Source organism: Somniosus microcephalus, chromosome 16 (genome assembly GCF_052327205.1).
Source record: "Somniosus microcephalus isolate GS21.2 chromosome 16, FLI_Smic_1.0, whole genome shotgun sequence".
Taxonomy (NCBI): domain Eukaryota; kingdom Metazoa; phylum Chordata; class Chondrichthyes; order Squaliformes; family Somniosidae; genus Somniosus; species Somniosus microcephalus.
The window spans coordinates 54,967,391-54,984,345 of NC_141002.1; the positions used below are offsets into that span (position 1 = coordinate 54,967,391).

Genomic DNA, 16,955 nt, shown 5'->3' on the forward strand with positions numbered 1-16,955 from the left:
CCCTTTTGCCATTTGTTCTTTTTGGTATGGGTAGGACTTTCGAAGAGTGTTTTAAAGCTTTTCATAATAGAAAAACATTCTCGAAAAAATAGTGTCTACTTTTTAAATGTCTGTTTTACTTATTGGCAAATACGAAGAATATGGGTAATGTGTGAAGTTTAGGTCGTACCAATAACTACCAATCTACCAATTTCTGAGCTGCAGGTTCTGCTTGTCTGTTATTTTTCGAACAAAAATAATCTTTTTGTCCTCCCCCCCCCTTCCCGGCGTATGTATCGTCACATAGGTGCAATTTTGACCATCAAAAGAGAAAGTGAAAATGGCTACAGCTGTACCTGAAGGTTTTCATTATGAGACCAGATATGTTGTCTTGAACTACTTGGGACTGATTTCACAAGAAAAGATTCCAGGGCCAACAGGAGAAGGTAATCTCAACAATGTAATATTTAAGTAAGAGGGGTGCATTTTATACAACATGAAAGCATATTACTTTAAAATTCTGTTGTGTGGACTTAATTAAGATATATTAAATACTTTTTAAAATAAAATGTTGGCTTATTGATCTACTTACAAAACAATACCATATTATTTAGTATAATATATCCTCAAACATACTTGGCAAGGTTTACTCAATTTGTGCTTTGGTGATTGAAAATTAAAGCAACAAAAAGTTTTATTTGCCCTTTGTTTTAGAAGCATAAGTTAACTCAGTTTAGATTTTACATGTAAAAGTAGTCTTAGGCTCAGTTTTATATTGACTGTTGATAAACCTTTAAAGTACTTTTGGAAAGTAAGCGTTTTGGTATGTTGTCTGTAGCCGTGCATAACTTGCCTATTCACTTTCTGCATGGTTTGTTATGAATTCTGGCAACATGTCATAGACTATATCAGTATAAAGTGCACTGCTTTGGAAATGCAAAGCCATTGATGGGCTGAAAGAAGTCGTGTTTTTGCAATCTAAGTGCTGAAGTGGAATGCTGAAATCATGACCTGAAGGGTGGAGGAATCTTTTTGTAATTTTTTGGTGAAGCTTGAATGGATGGCTGGTTTAATTTATTAGGGATGAGCTTTAATAGGCCAAAAGACCTTTCGTTGTCCTTGAATTTATTATGTTATTATGTAACTTAGCCGCATAAAACTGGTGATATGCTGCTGACTGCTTTTACAGGGACACAATCAACGGAAAGGCCTCCTTTGGAGAGTGATGTAGCTGAGAAAATTAAGGCGGAAATAGAAGAAGAACTCAAACTTTTGCACGATGAGATCAATAAAGGTTGGTTCAAATGTTAAAACCCTTCCAGCGTGTATTGTTATTGTTGAGCTTCACCTCTTCAATACATTAGAAAACTTGATTTATTTGACTGGAGATGCATTTAATGCAGTTTGTAATAAAATCTTTTTATTTATTAATGAAGTATTCAAGGCTACTAATTTGTGCTACACCGGCATTGTAAGGATGTCCAAGCACACTATGATGTACTACACCGTGTACTTGGGTATCCCTGCAATACTACTGTATCTGGTGATAGAGCAACAAATACTACTACTAGGTGTAGGTGGCTGCTAGTGGATATAAGGTGAAGCCCAAGCATAGGGATTTTTTTTTTAATTCTGCATCAACGTGGATGTAAACTTGGCTAGCTGCAAGAATATGGTTGTAAGAAAATCTATTTATACAAGCACACTTGAGCTTTATAAAACAGTTGTTACTTCTGTCAACAGCTATTCCCACCCTTATGAATTATTTAACACCTGATCTGTTCTGAGAAATGTTTTCTGGTAATTATACATATTTATTTCTATGTAGAGGTCACCTCTGTTAATAGTGTAAATTTCTGGTATGAAGCATTTGTGTTCAGTATCTTCATTTTAAAAATCTTATTTTAAAATAATAAAGATTTTGACTGCAAAATTAATTTTGGTGTATGAAGTAACTGCCATTTAAAAATGACACAAAAATGTAAGGTTTTTCATAATAACATGTGTTAGGATCTGGTAATGGGTAAAGTATTTTATTGAACATTACTTGTATAGCAAATGCATCTCCTTTTTAAATTCTTATCAGGCTTTGCCGCACCAGAAACTTGGTGTGGAATACCAAGTTCCAAGTTGTGATATTGTTACTGGACTATTAGAATTTTTTTTTTAAATCCAGCCCTGGTTAACTTGTTAATGTTCAATGTTTAAATATAAACTAAAGTATTGCAGTATTTTACTTTTTGTTGTCCTTTCTATGTTTTTTGGAATTGTTCCTCTGCTTTTGAGATGGAGGAATTGTAAAGTGTTTTCTTTACTCTGGAATGCATACTGTGTTCTGTCTTTGGAGACGTTTTAAAAAGTACTGAGTGGAACAGATGTGCCTGTTTGTATTGGACGGATCAGAGCACAATGATTCTATGAAAACAGTAGAAAGGAAATACTTGATTTATTTTTAAGATACTTCTGTTTTAAATTCAGTTTGTGTAACCTCGGGCCACAATCAATTTGTAACATGGACTGGATCACAGTTTTTGTGCTGTAAACCACCAAAAATCTATTTAATAAAAATATTACATTTTGCTTGCAGATTAAGGATCAAATTTACAGAGCCTAATACAGGGTAGTGCAAATATATGTAAAGCAGCATAGTAGTGCTGTAGTAAATTTAATACCATATTTATGAAACTATCTCCATAGAGTTCTGTTTGGTTAAGTTCATTTATCCTAAACTTTTTTTTTCTCTCGTCTTTCCTTCTAGCCTTTGCCAGTACCGGATTTGAGTGTCACACTTCACCGGTATTTAGCCCAGCAAATCCCGAAAGTTCAATAGAAGATTGCCTAGCCCACCTTGGAGAAAAAGTATTTCGGGAGCTTACTGCGCAACTGCAGGCAGCGCTGCAAAATATTCTTAGCAAGTGAGTTATGCATTTGTTATTTGCAGCATTGGTAACATTCTCACTAAATGGAAACCACAGAGTAGCATCCCTTACTATGAGGTACATCCTTTTTTTTTACTTCTATCCCTGCCCCCAACACAAACACAGCCACATTTTTTTTAATCCTCAGCACAGTAAGTAATCTGTAACTTGGGCATCAAAGACATGTGAATGCAAGTTGTGCTGACTTGTCCCTCCTTTGGCAGCCTTCCAGAGTTTGAGTTTGCCATGTGTGGGGGAAAAAAATGCCCTGTTGATGTGTAGCTGAGCTTCTACCTTTTTTATTTATCCACTTCATTAGGCTCTGGTTTCTCTGGGCTAGCTATGGGCATGCAACCTACTAGGAGCTTGGTCAACACCACTTTGAGCTCTTTCCCCCCGAGCCCCCCCGGGAGACAACTGGTTTCCACTTGGCACTTCCCTGAAGTGACATGACTAAGATCAGAAGCAGGAAGATCACTTCTCTGACACAAATCAATTCATCCTATCTGATGTAATTGTTACAAAAAATTAACTCTCCATACAGATAGCCCAAGATATTGGCAGAAGTGTTATGAACGTGTTGTAATTTCAAGCAGTTACACACTATCATTTTCAGGACTTTGCCTGGATATTTCACACATGAAGCTCAAAATTGTTTCTCTCTTAGGCAGTCCCTCGGAACCGAGGATGACTTGCTTCCACGTTAAAAATGAGTTTGCAGGTGACTGATGAGTCCAATGCGGGACCTACAGTCTCTGTCACAGGTGGGGCAGACTGTGGTTGAAGGGGCAGGTGGGTTGGGTGCTTGGGTTGTTTGGTGACTTTTTGTTTGGTGACTTTTTCGATAACTATTTACCAACCTCATTCGGTTTGTCTTTTATGGGCATAGCGCATTTATGGGGCATGGACTTTTGCACAGAATTACACTAACCTTTAGTGTTTATAATCTAGTTGCAAATAAGGGTTGGGATACTTTGAAGGGGGAGAAGGAGAGGGCAGAATAGGAAGATGCGTACCATTTTTTACTGCATAATACAAGTTGAAAATCTACCAGATAAACATCTGTTTTTATATAATGTTTTAATAATTGGAAAAACTTGGAACTTGCTTTTTATTTTACATAGCTAGGAGCTTTGCAAGTATCACTCCCTGCTAAATAGTCTTTCATAAACAGTAGTAGCATTGATCTCTGTGCCTGATTTCTACTATGTTTTTAGAGCCTGAGTTAATGCAATATGCTTAATTCATGCAACATTTATATTGGCCCAGAACTTGGTGTCGGGGGCTTGCCACGCGTGCAAGCCCCCGATGTGCACTTACCCGGCGCGCCGACATCTGAAACCTGGCCCGCAGTGGATTTCCTGTCAGTGGCCCGGTTCTGATGTCGGCGCGCTGTGCTAACCTGACCCAGTGGCGTAGTTAGTGCGATGTGCCGGCTGGGATCAAGTGAGCACTGTTCAGCCAATCAGGGGAGGGGAAACTTCATTCATAAGTTTGAGAGTAAGAACTGTCAAACTCATGAAAAGTACTGCACCCCAAAACACTACTTAAACTTTAAATAAAATTTTTAAAAACATCCCAATCATTAAATTAAGTATAAATAAGTTTAAAAAAATAATTTAAACAATTTTTTTTTGAAAAAAATTAATTTTTAATAAAAAGGGTCTAAAACTAAACTTACCTTATTGTAGATTCTTTAAAATAATAAACCTGTGGAAAAAAATTTTCTAAATTGCACTAAAACACCACTTAACTGTTTTTAAAAATAAATAAATAAAAAATAAATAAATACTTACGTGTGCTTTTTACAAGCGTAAAGACCGGAGGCCTTTACACATGCGCAAATCCCCCAAAACACAGGAAATCCAAGACGCACGCGCTGCCCCCTACAGCGCACGCGCTAGCTTCTTCATCTCTTGGGTTAGAGGAGAGGAAATGCCGGTTTTCAGCGCATGCGCTGTGCATGCTGAAAACCGGCATTTCCTCCGGCCAGACGCGTGAGTACCCCTTCCGTACTCATGCGTTTGGGGAGGAATTACTGCCCCATTTTTGCAACATTTTTTGTTTGTAAAAAAAATCTAATTAACAACATTTTAAGAGATAACTCAAATCCATCAAAATCTGATCGGATCATCTAGTAGAAGCTTAAGTGTACAAAATTTGTAGTCCTTCTGACCATCTGTTTGAACATTATTGTATCGTATTGGAATGGCTGCTGTATATTTTTCCAAGTTAGAGAGCACAGTGCATTAATGAATCCTCTCAGTACCATTCAATTGTTTATATTAACTGCAAATGTATTCTCCTGTTTCCATATTTAAAGATTTAGCTAGTCAATCTCGTTTGGCATTGCTCAGTGAGTTGGGAGCGGATATGCGCCCTCTTCTCTCAGGAAGTTGATAGTTTTCCTTTTCAAGGACTGTACTACTCCTTACCTGTTGTACTTTTCAACAGTTGTTCCAGAGAGCAGTGACTCTGCAAAATGAAATGCTTCATGGCATCTAACCTAACTCTGTCTATGGATTTGATAGGCATGGCTGCTAATCCTACCAACCTTATCCATTTAAAATAACCTGTCTAAAAGGATCAAGTCCAATGCCTTCATTATTTGGAAAACTTCAGCCACATCTCTTAGCCTACATTTCTCCGAAGTAAATAACCCTGTTTGTCTTTCCTCAATTTAAAAACTGTAGGGTTAGGTAGCATCCTGGTTGCCTACGCTTTCACCTTCTCCAGCACCTCATTGCTCTTCCATATGCAGGAACTAATAGACAGAATATTGCAAGTGCAGACATACAAGACAGAGTGTTGTGTAGTTCTAATAATATTTCTTGCCAATGAAGTCTTTTTGAAGTGTAGTCACTGTTGTAATGTAGGAAATCTATTTGTAATCTATGACCACCTTGCATTGTTTGTGCACCTTTAACGAGTGATCAACCACTACCCCCAGTTTCCTCCTTGATCGTAACTTTTTCTGGGCATCCTTGCATAATATAAACATGCCTGGTGTTCTTCAATCTCAAGTGCGTGACACAGCGTTTGCGTGCTAACTTCACCTAAATTGTAACATGTCTCAATCGGCCCATTACCTATTGATTTTGATCTGAAATACTGAGCCTGCACATTTTCATATAATTCACCCCCTCTTTGCTGACCTACATTGACTCCTGTTCACCCCAGTGCTTCAGATTTAAAATTCTCATCCTGGTATTTAAATCCCTCCATGGCCTCACCTCCCCCATCCCTTTAACCTCCTCCTACAGCCCTACCCAGAGCACTCTATTGCTCTTATTACAGCCTCCTGTGCTTTCCCTCCCACCCCCTCCTCACCATGGCTTCAGCTACCCAGGTCCCACTTTGGAACTTCCTCGACTTCTCCACCTCTCTTCTTTTTAAGACCTTCCTTAAAGCTCATCTCTTTGACCAAGCTTTTGGTCACTCTCCTTAACTCTCTCTCCTTAACTTGGTGTTCATTTATTTCTTGCTGCTCTATGACGCACCTAGGACTGTTTTTCTTCTACAGCAAAGGTGCTATATGAAAAGTTGTTGTCCTGGCCAACCTTAAAATCATTATCGTATGTAAACGGGCATCTTCTTGATTGTAAAATCATGTAAGCCATAAACTTAAAACTATAAGTGTGTAGTTGCTACCTATTGCTTTGCTTTACAAACTGGCAAAGGCTAACTTTGCCAAATGTATTGCAGTTGAGCCCAAATATTCTGAAATTGAGTTGTTAAATTAAGCCCAACTAATGCAGTGCTATTGCAAGTCTAAAACCAAGCTATTATACTGTTTTTGATCATCGTTATATTAACAATGCTATCCTTGTCTGCATGAAAATATAGTGAAATAAAACACTCGTATTGCATCTCTTTTGTGCCCCATTTGACACTTAATCTTTGAGGTGACTGAAGAGTTAAATGGTATTCAGCCAATGTTCTGCATGCCTGGTGATGGCTGAACTGTGAATTAATCTTTTATTATGAGTCTGTTTACGTAGGGCAACTACATTGCGATTAAATCCTAGACATGTACGTCCTGATAAAACTGGTACAGTATCGTACAAAAATGTATTTAGACTGGTTATATAACCTATTTGTGTTGTATGTGAAAAAGGCTTAAACTATTCGTTAATGTGAGCAAACTTCAAGTATTTATCCAATTCCTTTTTTTGAAAGCTACTGTTTCTCCCACCCTATCGGGCAGAGTACTCCAAATCCTAATCACTCATTGCGTTTATAAAAAAATAAAAAAAATTCCTCTGGTTCTTTTGCCAATCATCTTCAATCTGTGCTCTCTTATTGACCCTTCGGCCATTGGAAACAATTGACCTGTCTGCAGCCTTCAACACGGTTGACCACTCCTCCAGTGCCTCTCCTTCATCCTCCAGCTGGGTGGGTCTGCCTTCGCCTGATTCCATTCTTAGCTATTCAGTCGTAGCCAGAGAATCACCTGCATTAGCTTCCTTTCCCACTCCCATGCCGTTGCCTCTGGAGTCTCCCAAGGATCTATCTTTGGCCCCCTCCTATTTCTCATCTACTTGTTGCCCCTCGGCAATATCATCCGAAAACACAATGTCAGGTTCCACATGAACGCTGACCGCACTCCGCTCTACCTAACCAACACCTCTCTTGACCCCTCCACTGTCTCTGATTTGTCACACTGCTTGTCTGACATCCAATACTGGATGAGCAGAAATTTCCTCTTAACTAAATATTGGGAAGACCAAAGCCATTGTCTTCGATCCAGCCATAAGCTCCGTTCCCTAGCCACTGACTCCATCCCTCTCCCTGGCAGCTGTCTGAGGCTAAACCAGAACATTCGCAACCTCACTGTTGTATTTGACCCCGAGATGAGCTTCCAACCACAAATCCACTTCATAAAGACCGCCTACTTCCACTTCCATAACATCGCCTGACTCCGCCCCTATCTCAGCTTATCTGCTGCTGCAACCCTCATCCATGCCTTTGTTACCTCTAGACTTGACTATTCCAACACACTACTGCCCAGCCTCCCACCTTCCCTACATAAGCTGGAGCTCATCCAAAACTCTGCTGCCCATGTTCTAACTCGCAGCAAGTCTTGTTCACCCATCACCCCAGTGCTCGCTGACCTACATTGGCTACTGGTCCAGCAACGCCTCAGTTTTAAAATTCTCATCCTTGTTTTCAAATCCCTCCATGACCTCGCCCCTCCTTATCTCTGTAACCTCCTCCAGCCCTACAAGCCTGCAAAATCGCCGCAGTCTTCCAATTCTGGCCTCTTGCGCATCCCCAATTTTAATCGCTCCACCATTGACGGCCGTGCCTTCAGCTGTCTCTCTCCTTTTTAAGATGCTCCTTAAAACCTATCTCTTGGTCACCTGTCCTAATATCTCCTTATGCGGCTCAGTGCCAAATTTTGTTTGATAACACTCCTGTGAAGTGCCTTGCAACGTTTTACTATGTTAAAGGCATATATAAATGTAAGTTGTTGTTCAGCCATCTAATGCATAATAGATTTTAACTTGTGTTGGGAGGAGTAATTTGTGCATTTGTTTACATATATATTTTGATAGTAAATTTGCAGGTGTTACCACAATGCAGTTTATGATGCAAGTGTCTTGTACACTGTACCTGACTCTTTATTTTCCTGGTTTAAAAATATTTTAGGATAAACACTAACTTAATTCAGTTGGCTCTACAGAGGCTTAATATTACCCAAAGCTTTAGGCTAAGTTGAATAGTTTGAGATTTGGTGATATTTGTATCTGAGAATTTGAGACGGATGTTGTCCTGCATCAAAAGTAAAAGCAGTGGGATAGGATTAGATTTGGGGGAGTCTGGGGAAATAATTGTACAACTGTAGCACTAGTTGGGTTATGAAATTTTAGTTCTAAATATTAACACTTTGTGTAATAGAATTTCTTTCAAAGCTTTTTTCCCCTGCTTAGTTTGTGTGTATAAGTAGTCACTAAGGAGTGAGATTTTAAAGTGTTTACCCACGTATCCTATGAAGAACAAAACTTGAGCAAGAAAGAATGGAGGAGTGTATTCATTGGAATGTACTGTACTATAAAGCAATTGAGTTCCTGAACCCTGTGCCAAGAGTCAAAATGCACTGTGGTACAAAGGTTTGATCTCCAAGTTATAAATTGAAGGATATATTTTGGTCTTTTAGTTTAGCTAAAATAATTTACTGCTCGTCATTCCCATTTGCCAGATCTTGGTGTGCAATGTTCTCTTTAACGTACCTTTTCAGATTTTTGAGATACAGGAAACTTTTGTTTAACCAGAGGTTAAATGTCCGGAAAGCTCTATCTACCGGCAAAATTCAGGAGCCGTTTCCTATAAGTTTTTTTACTTCTCGTTGCTTTTTTTTTCCAGTCGTGGCTCCCAAGCGTCTAGCTGAAGCTGTTGCTTAGCTACAGAGACGCTTTTAAGCTGCGGCCGACTGTTTTGAAGCTGTTGCTAAGCAACAGGGTTTGTTGTTTCATACGGAGCTGAGAAGCTCCGTATGTTTTAACATTAGCGCTGGTTTATACGGCAGTTTTGATGGGATGGCACCAACTCTGTCCTGTCAGTGCCGGATACCAGAAAGTTTTCTGTATTTGCCTTTTTAATATGCTATTTCTTTAAAGTTTAAAAAAAATACCATAAACTTGCATCCTTGATGTCTTGACCAAGGTATCCAAACAGCAGCTGATTCAGACTGATCAGCAACGCCCCAGGGTTCAATTCTATCTGTATTGATTTAGTGGCTCTCCGCCAAGGCATCGATGGGATTTGTCCTGTATGTCGGGGTTCCTGCTCCTAACCACTATTCCATGTCGGTCGTTTGTACATGGGGACAAGATTGGGTTCTGCAGTGATTTCCCCCTGCAATTAAATTGTCTGTCAACACTTTCCCTCAAATGTCATGTATGTATAATGGTGAGTTATCAGATAGTGACTAGTGTCTGTAAATTTGAACTCTGGTTTTAAAAAAAAACACACCCTCAAGGAGCTGAGGGGGTGGGGAAGGGGAAGATAACATTGGTGAGAAGGGAAACTGCCATAGAATGAATTGGATATGATTTGTGGTTTACTACATTTTACATAGTGCCCTTTAATGTTATAAAATGTCCCAAGAAGCTGCACAGAATCATAATAGGGCAAAAGTGAATGCTGAACTAAAGAAGGCGATTTATTCGGAGGAGTGACTAAAAGTTTAGTCAGAGGTGAGTTTTAAGAAGGCGAGGGCGATAGAGAGGCATTATTCACCAGTAAATACTTTGTGTATATTTAAGTAGATTTGCAGAAACCAATTGAAGACTATTCTGTTTGCATGATTCTGTATAAGAGAAACTTTTTATTTAAACTTCTCCCCACACCCCTTTTCCATTATGGATACTTTATTATTAGTATTTGTGTGGAATCATTAAATAGAAGTGACAACAATTTATACCATAATCAAACTTGGCATAGTTTTACTCTTGCTGTTTTTTGTCTTATATTTGCAGGCCCCTTGAGTATGAGGTGTACAAAGAGCAGGCAAATCAGGTTGCCAGCCACACCAGTGGGTGGAATAAGGTAAGAATTGCTTAATTTATTCTGAGAACGTTCCAGACAAGGTAACAATGGAGCTGAATTTCAGTACTAGAGTCAAGACATGTGTTCCCCGACATCTCTGGGAGGTTATTTGTGTCCTCCTTTGTGAAGACAGAACCAAAGTATGTATTTAATTGGTCAGCCATTTCTTTGTTCCCCATTATAAATTCCCCTGATTCTGACTGCAAGTTTTGTGTTGGTGACTCCTCTAGTAAGCTATATTACTGTAATACTCCCTGCAATGAGTTAGTATATGCAATTCAAACACTAAAATATTAAAAACCAAGTGTAAATGGCATGAAAATTAACATGACCACTAATCTATTCCCAATTACAGTCCTATTTTAAGAGTAGCTAAATTGTTTGAAAACTGATGAGGATTCTGTGACACTGTTCAAATGTTGATTACCGTAAGTGTAAGAAGGCTATGGATAAAATATCAGAATGCTTAACTTTCAGAACTGTAAATATTGCAACCTTAGGATTCACTGATCTGACTCTTGTATATCTGAGGAGCATTTTAGAGTATTAAGTGAGTCTGGTGCAAGTAATGGAATCACACCATGTGACTTGTTGGAGGTCAGAGCTGGACTAATTTCTTTGTCATGCTATAATGTGGACTAGTTGCATAAATTTAATCGAAGCCATACTAAAAGTTTGATGCAGGAAATTAATGCTGGAGGCTTGCATATTACATTTTGTATGGAAAAAATTCAGACTTGGTATGGCTTTGATCGTTCGCTTTGCCTAAATACCTTTTAACTCAGTGCAGCTGAGTTTTAGTCTTCCAAACCGCAAAAAAGGTCCATGAAGATGAGAGGAAAACCCATTTCCAGTTCTCATTTAATGAGAGTGATTGGTTGACTCTGAATGAAAGTTGAAGGTGAATCTTCAAGTTAAAGAACATAAAGCTTGGAATAAGAAAAGGCCCTTTTTTGCCTGCTACTCGCACAATCACAGTTTACATTATTGTCGATTCCACATCGATTCTGTTTGGTCTTCAAATGCCTTTTTCTTCCTGACCCTCAAAGTAAATCAAGTAGAAATCCACATCTGTCCCTCCCTTCTCCACTATTCAATCCTGATAGTTACCTGGCCCCAGCAATGCAGTTTGCCTGCACAACAGTGACTACACTTGGGGGGGAAAAAATATCCATTTAGTTGTACTGTGGGATGTCCTGAGGCTGTGTTAAGGCACAATATAAATGCACTTTTTTGCACAGGAACTACAGTTATCCATAGAATATTTTATTATCACCGTCTCTATATACTCAATAACCTTCAATCTTGCTCTTAAATAGATAAACAACTCTCTCTTTGGAAGAGTTAGATACTGTGCATCAACTGCTTCAGTTGGGCATTTATTCCACTATGTTTTGGAGGGGAAAGAGCATGCAAATTTCTTCTGGTCTCACTTGGGGCTTTAGTTTTTTTTTCCCACCTTGCCTTTTAGATCTACACTCTCGATCCAAATTAAATGACCTGGTTATTTGTGTTTGAGGTGTGCGTTGTGCTGGCAAGGCTGCATTTATTTGCCCATTACTAGTTACTCTGAGAACGTAATGGTGAGCTGACTTCATCGTTTTTATAACTGTCTGGTCTGCTAGCCCATTTCAAAGGGCATTAAGAGTCTTCTCACACAATGTGACACTCTAGTTCCTCACAGGCTAGACTGGGTAGGAGTGGAAGGCATTAATGAACTAGTTAGATTTTTTTTCAATAATCCTGCAGCTTTCTTGGTCGTCTTTCTGGTGCTAGCCAACAAATTACCAGATATGTTCAATTTCACAACTTGCCCTGGTGAGATTTGAACCATGCTTCTCATCATTTTAAAGATCTGGATTTTTTTTGACCAATTAAAGTAATTTCAACTTGGTGAGGCTCTCCTCAAGATGTCCCAGAATAACTTCAGTAATTGTCTCTGAACCTTCTCTAATGCACCAATGTCTTTGGAGGTAGTGTGGCAAAACTCTAGAACTTTGTGCGATGTTAAAGTAGTTTGTTTTGGTCAATAGCCAGATGCTATCCAAGTTTGCCACCTTAAATTTCACATTGATACGAAACGTTCAGTGAATGGCCAATAATCCCACCCCAATTCTTTTCCATCTTTTCTAATGGAAATCCGTTTGAGTATATATTTTATGTTCCAAAAATGTGAACTCGGGGGAGAACATTAATTGCTGAGTTGGTATTTGACCCAACAGACTGTATTAACAACTCTGTATGGCGATTAGATAAGCTTGTGAAGTGTGCTGTACAGATTCAGGCTTTAACTGATTTGATGAGAGGATATGGACTCTGCAGTGTGTGCTGCCTAACTAACAGTAGGGTAGCCAATGTAGAAATTATTCACACTGAATTCCTAAAAGCTGCTGTAGTTGGGGGGTGGGTGAACAGCATTGGTCTTGAACAGTGTTAGGGACCATTGACTCACCTTGAAACTGGTCTTCTGAGGGTTTTTTAATTCATTCACGGGATGTGGGCGTCGCTGGCAAGGCCAGCATTTATTGCCCATCCCTTAAGAAGGTGGTGGTGAGCCGCCTTCTTAAGAACATAAGAAATAAGAGCAGGAGTAGGCCATATGGCCCCTCGAGCCTGCTCCACCATTCAATAAGATCATGGCTGATCATCGACCTCAACTCCACTTTCCCGCCCGATCTCCATATCCCTCGATTCCCCGAGAGTCCAAAAATCTATCTATCTCAGCCTTGAATATACTCAAAGACTCAGCGTTCACAGCCCTCCGGGGCAGAGAATTCCAAAGATTCACAACCCTCTGAGTGAAGAAATTCCTCCTCATCTCTGTCTTAAATGGCCTACCCCTTATCCTGAGACCATGACCCTAGTTCTAGACACTCCAGCCAGGGGAAACAACCTCAGCATTTACCCTGTCATTCCCCTTCAGAATCTTGTATGTTTCAATGAGATCACCTCTCATTCTTCTAAACGCCAGAGAGTATAGGCCCACTCTACACAATCTCTCAGCATAGGACAGCCCTCTCATCCCAGGAATCAATCTAGTGAACCTTCGTTGCACCGCCTCCAAGGCAAGTATATCCTTCCTTAGATAAGGAGACCAAAACTGTGCACAGTACTCCAGGTGTGGTCTCACCAAGGCCCTGTACAATTGTAGCAAGATTTCCTTACTCTTATACTCCAACCCCCTTGCAATAAAGGCCAACATGCCAGTTGCCTTCTTTATTGCTTGCTGTACCTGCATGCTAGCTTTCTGTGTTTTTTGCACGAGGACACCCAAATTTCTCTGAACACCAACATTTGAAAGTTTCTCACTATTTAAAAAATATTCTGTTTTTCTATTCTTCCTACCAAAGTGAATAACTTCACATTTCCCTACATTATACTCCATCTGCTACCTTACTGCCCACTCACTTAGTCTATCTCTATCCCTTTGCAGACTCTGTGTTCTCCTCACAGCTTACTGTCCCACCTAGCTTTGTATCATCAGCAAACTTGGATACATTACACTCGGTCCCTTCATCTAGGTCATTAATATAGATTGTAAATAGCTGAGGCCCAACGCTGATCCTTGTGGCACCCCACTAGTTACAGCCTGCCAACCTGAAAAAGATCCGTTTATCCCTACTCTCTGTTTTCTGTCCGTTAATCAATCCTCTATCCATACTACTATATTAACCCCAACCCCATGAGCCCTAATCTTGTGTAATAACCTTTTATGTGGCACCTTATCGAATGCCTTTTAGAAATCCAAATATACTACATCCATTATCTACCCTGCTAGCTACATTCTTAAAAAACTCTAATAAATTTGTCAAACATGATTTCCCTTTCATAAAACCATGTTGACTCTGCCTAATGTTATGATTTTCTAAGTGACTTGATGTCACTTCTTTAACAATGAATTCCAGCATTTTCCTGACGACTGATGTCAGGCTAACTAGCCTGTTGTTCCCTGTTTTTTCTCTCCCTCCTTGAATAGTGGTGTTACATTTGTGACCTTCCAATCTGCTGGGACCATTCCAGAATCTAGGGAATTTTGGAAGATCAAAACCAATGTATCCACTGTCTCTTCAGCCACCTCTTTTAGAACCCTAGGATGTAGGCCGTCCGGTTAAGGGGATTTGTCGGCTTTTAGTCCCATTAGTTTAGTACTTTTTTCTCTACTTCTATTAATTATGTTAAGTTCCTCACTCTCATTAGACCCTTGGTTCCCCACCATTTTTGGTATGCTTTTTGTGTCTTTTACTGTAAAGAAGGACAAAATATTTGTTTTCTGCCATTTCCTTATTCCCATAATAATTTCTCCTGTCTCAGCCTCTAAGGGACCAACGTTTACTTTTGTTACTCTTTTTTCCTTTTTACATACTTGTAGAACTCCTACAATCTGCTTTTATATTTCTTGCTAGTTTTCTCTCATTCTATTTTTTCCCTTTTTAGCAATTTTTTGGTCAACCTTTGCTGGTTTCTGAAACTCTCCCAATCCTCAGGCTTATTATCATTCTTTGCAACATTATAAGCTGCTTCTTTCAATCTAATGCTATCCTTAACTTCTTTTCCCATGGAGTTTTTGTTTCTCGATGGAATGAATTTTTGTTGAGAATTATGAAATATTTCTTTAAATGCTAGCCACTGCTTATCTATCACCATACCTTTTAATCTATTTTTCCAATCTACCTTAGCCAACTCTCCCCTCATCATACCTATGTAATTGGCTTTATTTAAGACTCTAGTTTCGGACTTAGAATTTCACATTAATTTTGAGAGTGACTTGACTATCATATTATGATCACTCTGCCCCAGAGGATCCTTTACTATGAGGTTGTTAATTAACCCTGTCTCGTTACACAATACAAGATCTAATATTGCCTGTTCCCTTGTTGGTTCCATGACACATTGTTCTAGGAAACTGTCCCGCATGCATTCCATGAACTCGTCCTCCAGACTACCTTTGCCAATTTGATTTGTCCAGTCTATATGAAGATTAAAGTCCCCCAAGATTATTGCATTGCCTTTGTTGCAAGCTCTGAGAAGCTCCTACTATTTCTTGATTAATATTCTGTCCAACAGTATAGCTACTGTTAGGGGGCCTATATACGACTCCTACCAGTGTTTTCTGCCCCTTGTTATTCCTTGTCTCCACCCATACTGATTCTACTTCCTGATCTTCCGAACTGAGATCCTTTCTCGCTACTGTCCTTATGTCATCCTTTATTATCAGGGCTACTCCCCTTCCTTTTCCATTCTGTCTGTCTTTTCGAAAGGTCAAGTACCCTGGAACATTTAGTTCCCAACCTTGGCCACCTTGCAATCATGTCTCTATTGGCTGTAATGGCTATTAGATCAAACCCATTTATCTCTCTTTGTGCCACCAGTTCATCTATCTTGTTACGAATGCTTCGTGCATTCAGATAAAGAGCCTTTAATTTAAATTTTTTACCATTATTCCCTGCTTTGACCTTATTCTCTGCTGCACTGCTACCATTAAACTCTCTGTCCCTTCCTGTCACACCCTGCTTATTTTTACCCAAATTGCTACACTGCTCTATTGCCTTGATCTTTCTCTTTTTAGATTTCTAAATTTCCCCTCACCTGACCCTCCCCCCCTTCTTGAACCGCTGCAGTCCGTGTGGTGAAGGTACTCCCACAGTGATGTTAAGTAGGGAGTTCCAGGATTTTGGCCCAATGACTATGAAGGAATGGCGATCTATTTCTAAGTCAGGATGGTGTGTGACTTAGAGGGGAACTTTGAGATGGTGGTGTTCCCATGCGCCTGCTGTCCTTGTCCTTTTTAGGTGGTTAGAGGTCGTGGATTTGGGAGGTGCTGTTGAAGAAACCTTGGTGAGTTACTGCTGTGCATCTTGTAGATGGTGCACACTGCAGCCACGTTGTGCCGGTGGTGGAGGGACTGAATGTTTAAGGTGGTGGATGAGGTGCCGATCAAGCGGGCTGCTTTATTCTGGATGGTGTCTAGCTTCTAGTGTTGTTGGAGCTGCTCTCATCCAGAGAAGTGGAGAGTATTTCATCACACTCCTTACTTGTGCCTTGTAGATGGTGGAAAGACTTTGAGGAGTCAGGAGGTGAGACACTCGCCACAGAATATTCAGCCTTTGACCTGCTCTTGTAGTCATAGTATTTATGTGGCTGGTCCAGCTAAGTTTCTGGTCAATGGTGACCTCCTCAAGGATGTTGATGGTGGGGGTTCCGATGATGGTAATGCCATTGAATGTCGGGGAGGTGGTTAGACTCTCTCCTTGTTGGAGATGGTCATTGCCTGTCACTTAAGTGGCAAGTAACATTCACGCCACACATCAACCCAAGCCTGGATGTTGTTCAGGTCTTGTTGCATGTGGGCACGGACTGCTTCATTATCTGAGAAATTTCAAATGGAACTGAACATTGTGCAGTTATCAGTGAACATCCTCACTTCTGAATTTGTGATAGAGGGAAGGTCATTGATGAAGCAGCTGAAGATGGTTGGGTCTAGGACTCCCACAGTGATGTCCTGGGGCT

The 16,955-nt window shown here is 39.9% G+C and overlaps 1 protein-coding gene across 3 annotated transcripts in view; it reads left to right on the top strand.

The window, feature by feature from the left end:
* bcl2l13 (BCL2 like 13) overlaps nt 1-16,955 on the top strand; it is a 42,876-nt gene that overhangs the window by 752 nt on the left and 25,169 nt on the right. For all 3 annotated transcript variants that reach the window (XM_086009047.1, XM_086009048.1, XM_086009050.1), the window contains exons 2-5: nt 287-425; nt 1,169-1,273; nt 2,738-2,894; nt 10,379-10,448. In XM_086009047.1, the coding sequence (XP_085865173.1) occupies nt 320-425; nt 1,169-1,273; nt 2,738-2,894; nt 10,379-10,448 (438 nt within the window). In that variant the 5' untranslated portion in view covers nt 287-319. The remainder of the gene's footprint in view (nt 1-286; nt 426-1,168; nt 1,274-2,737; nt 2,895-10,378; nt 10,449-16,955) is intronic.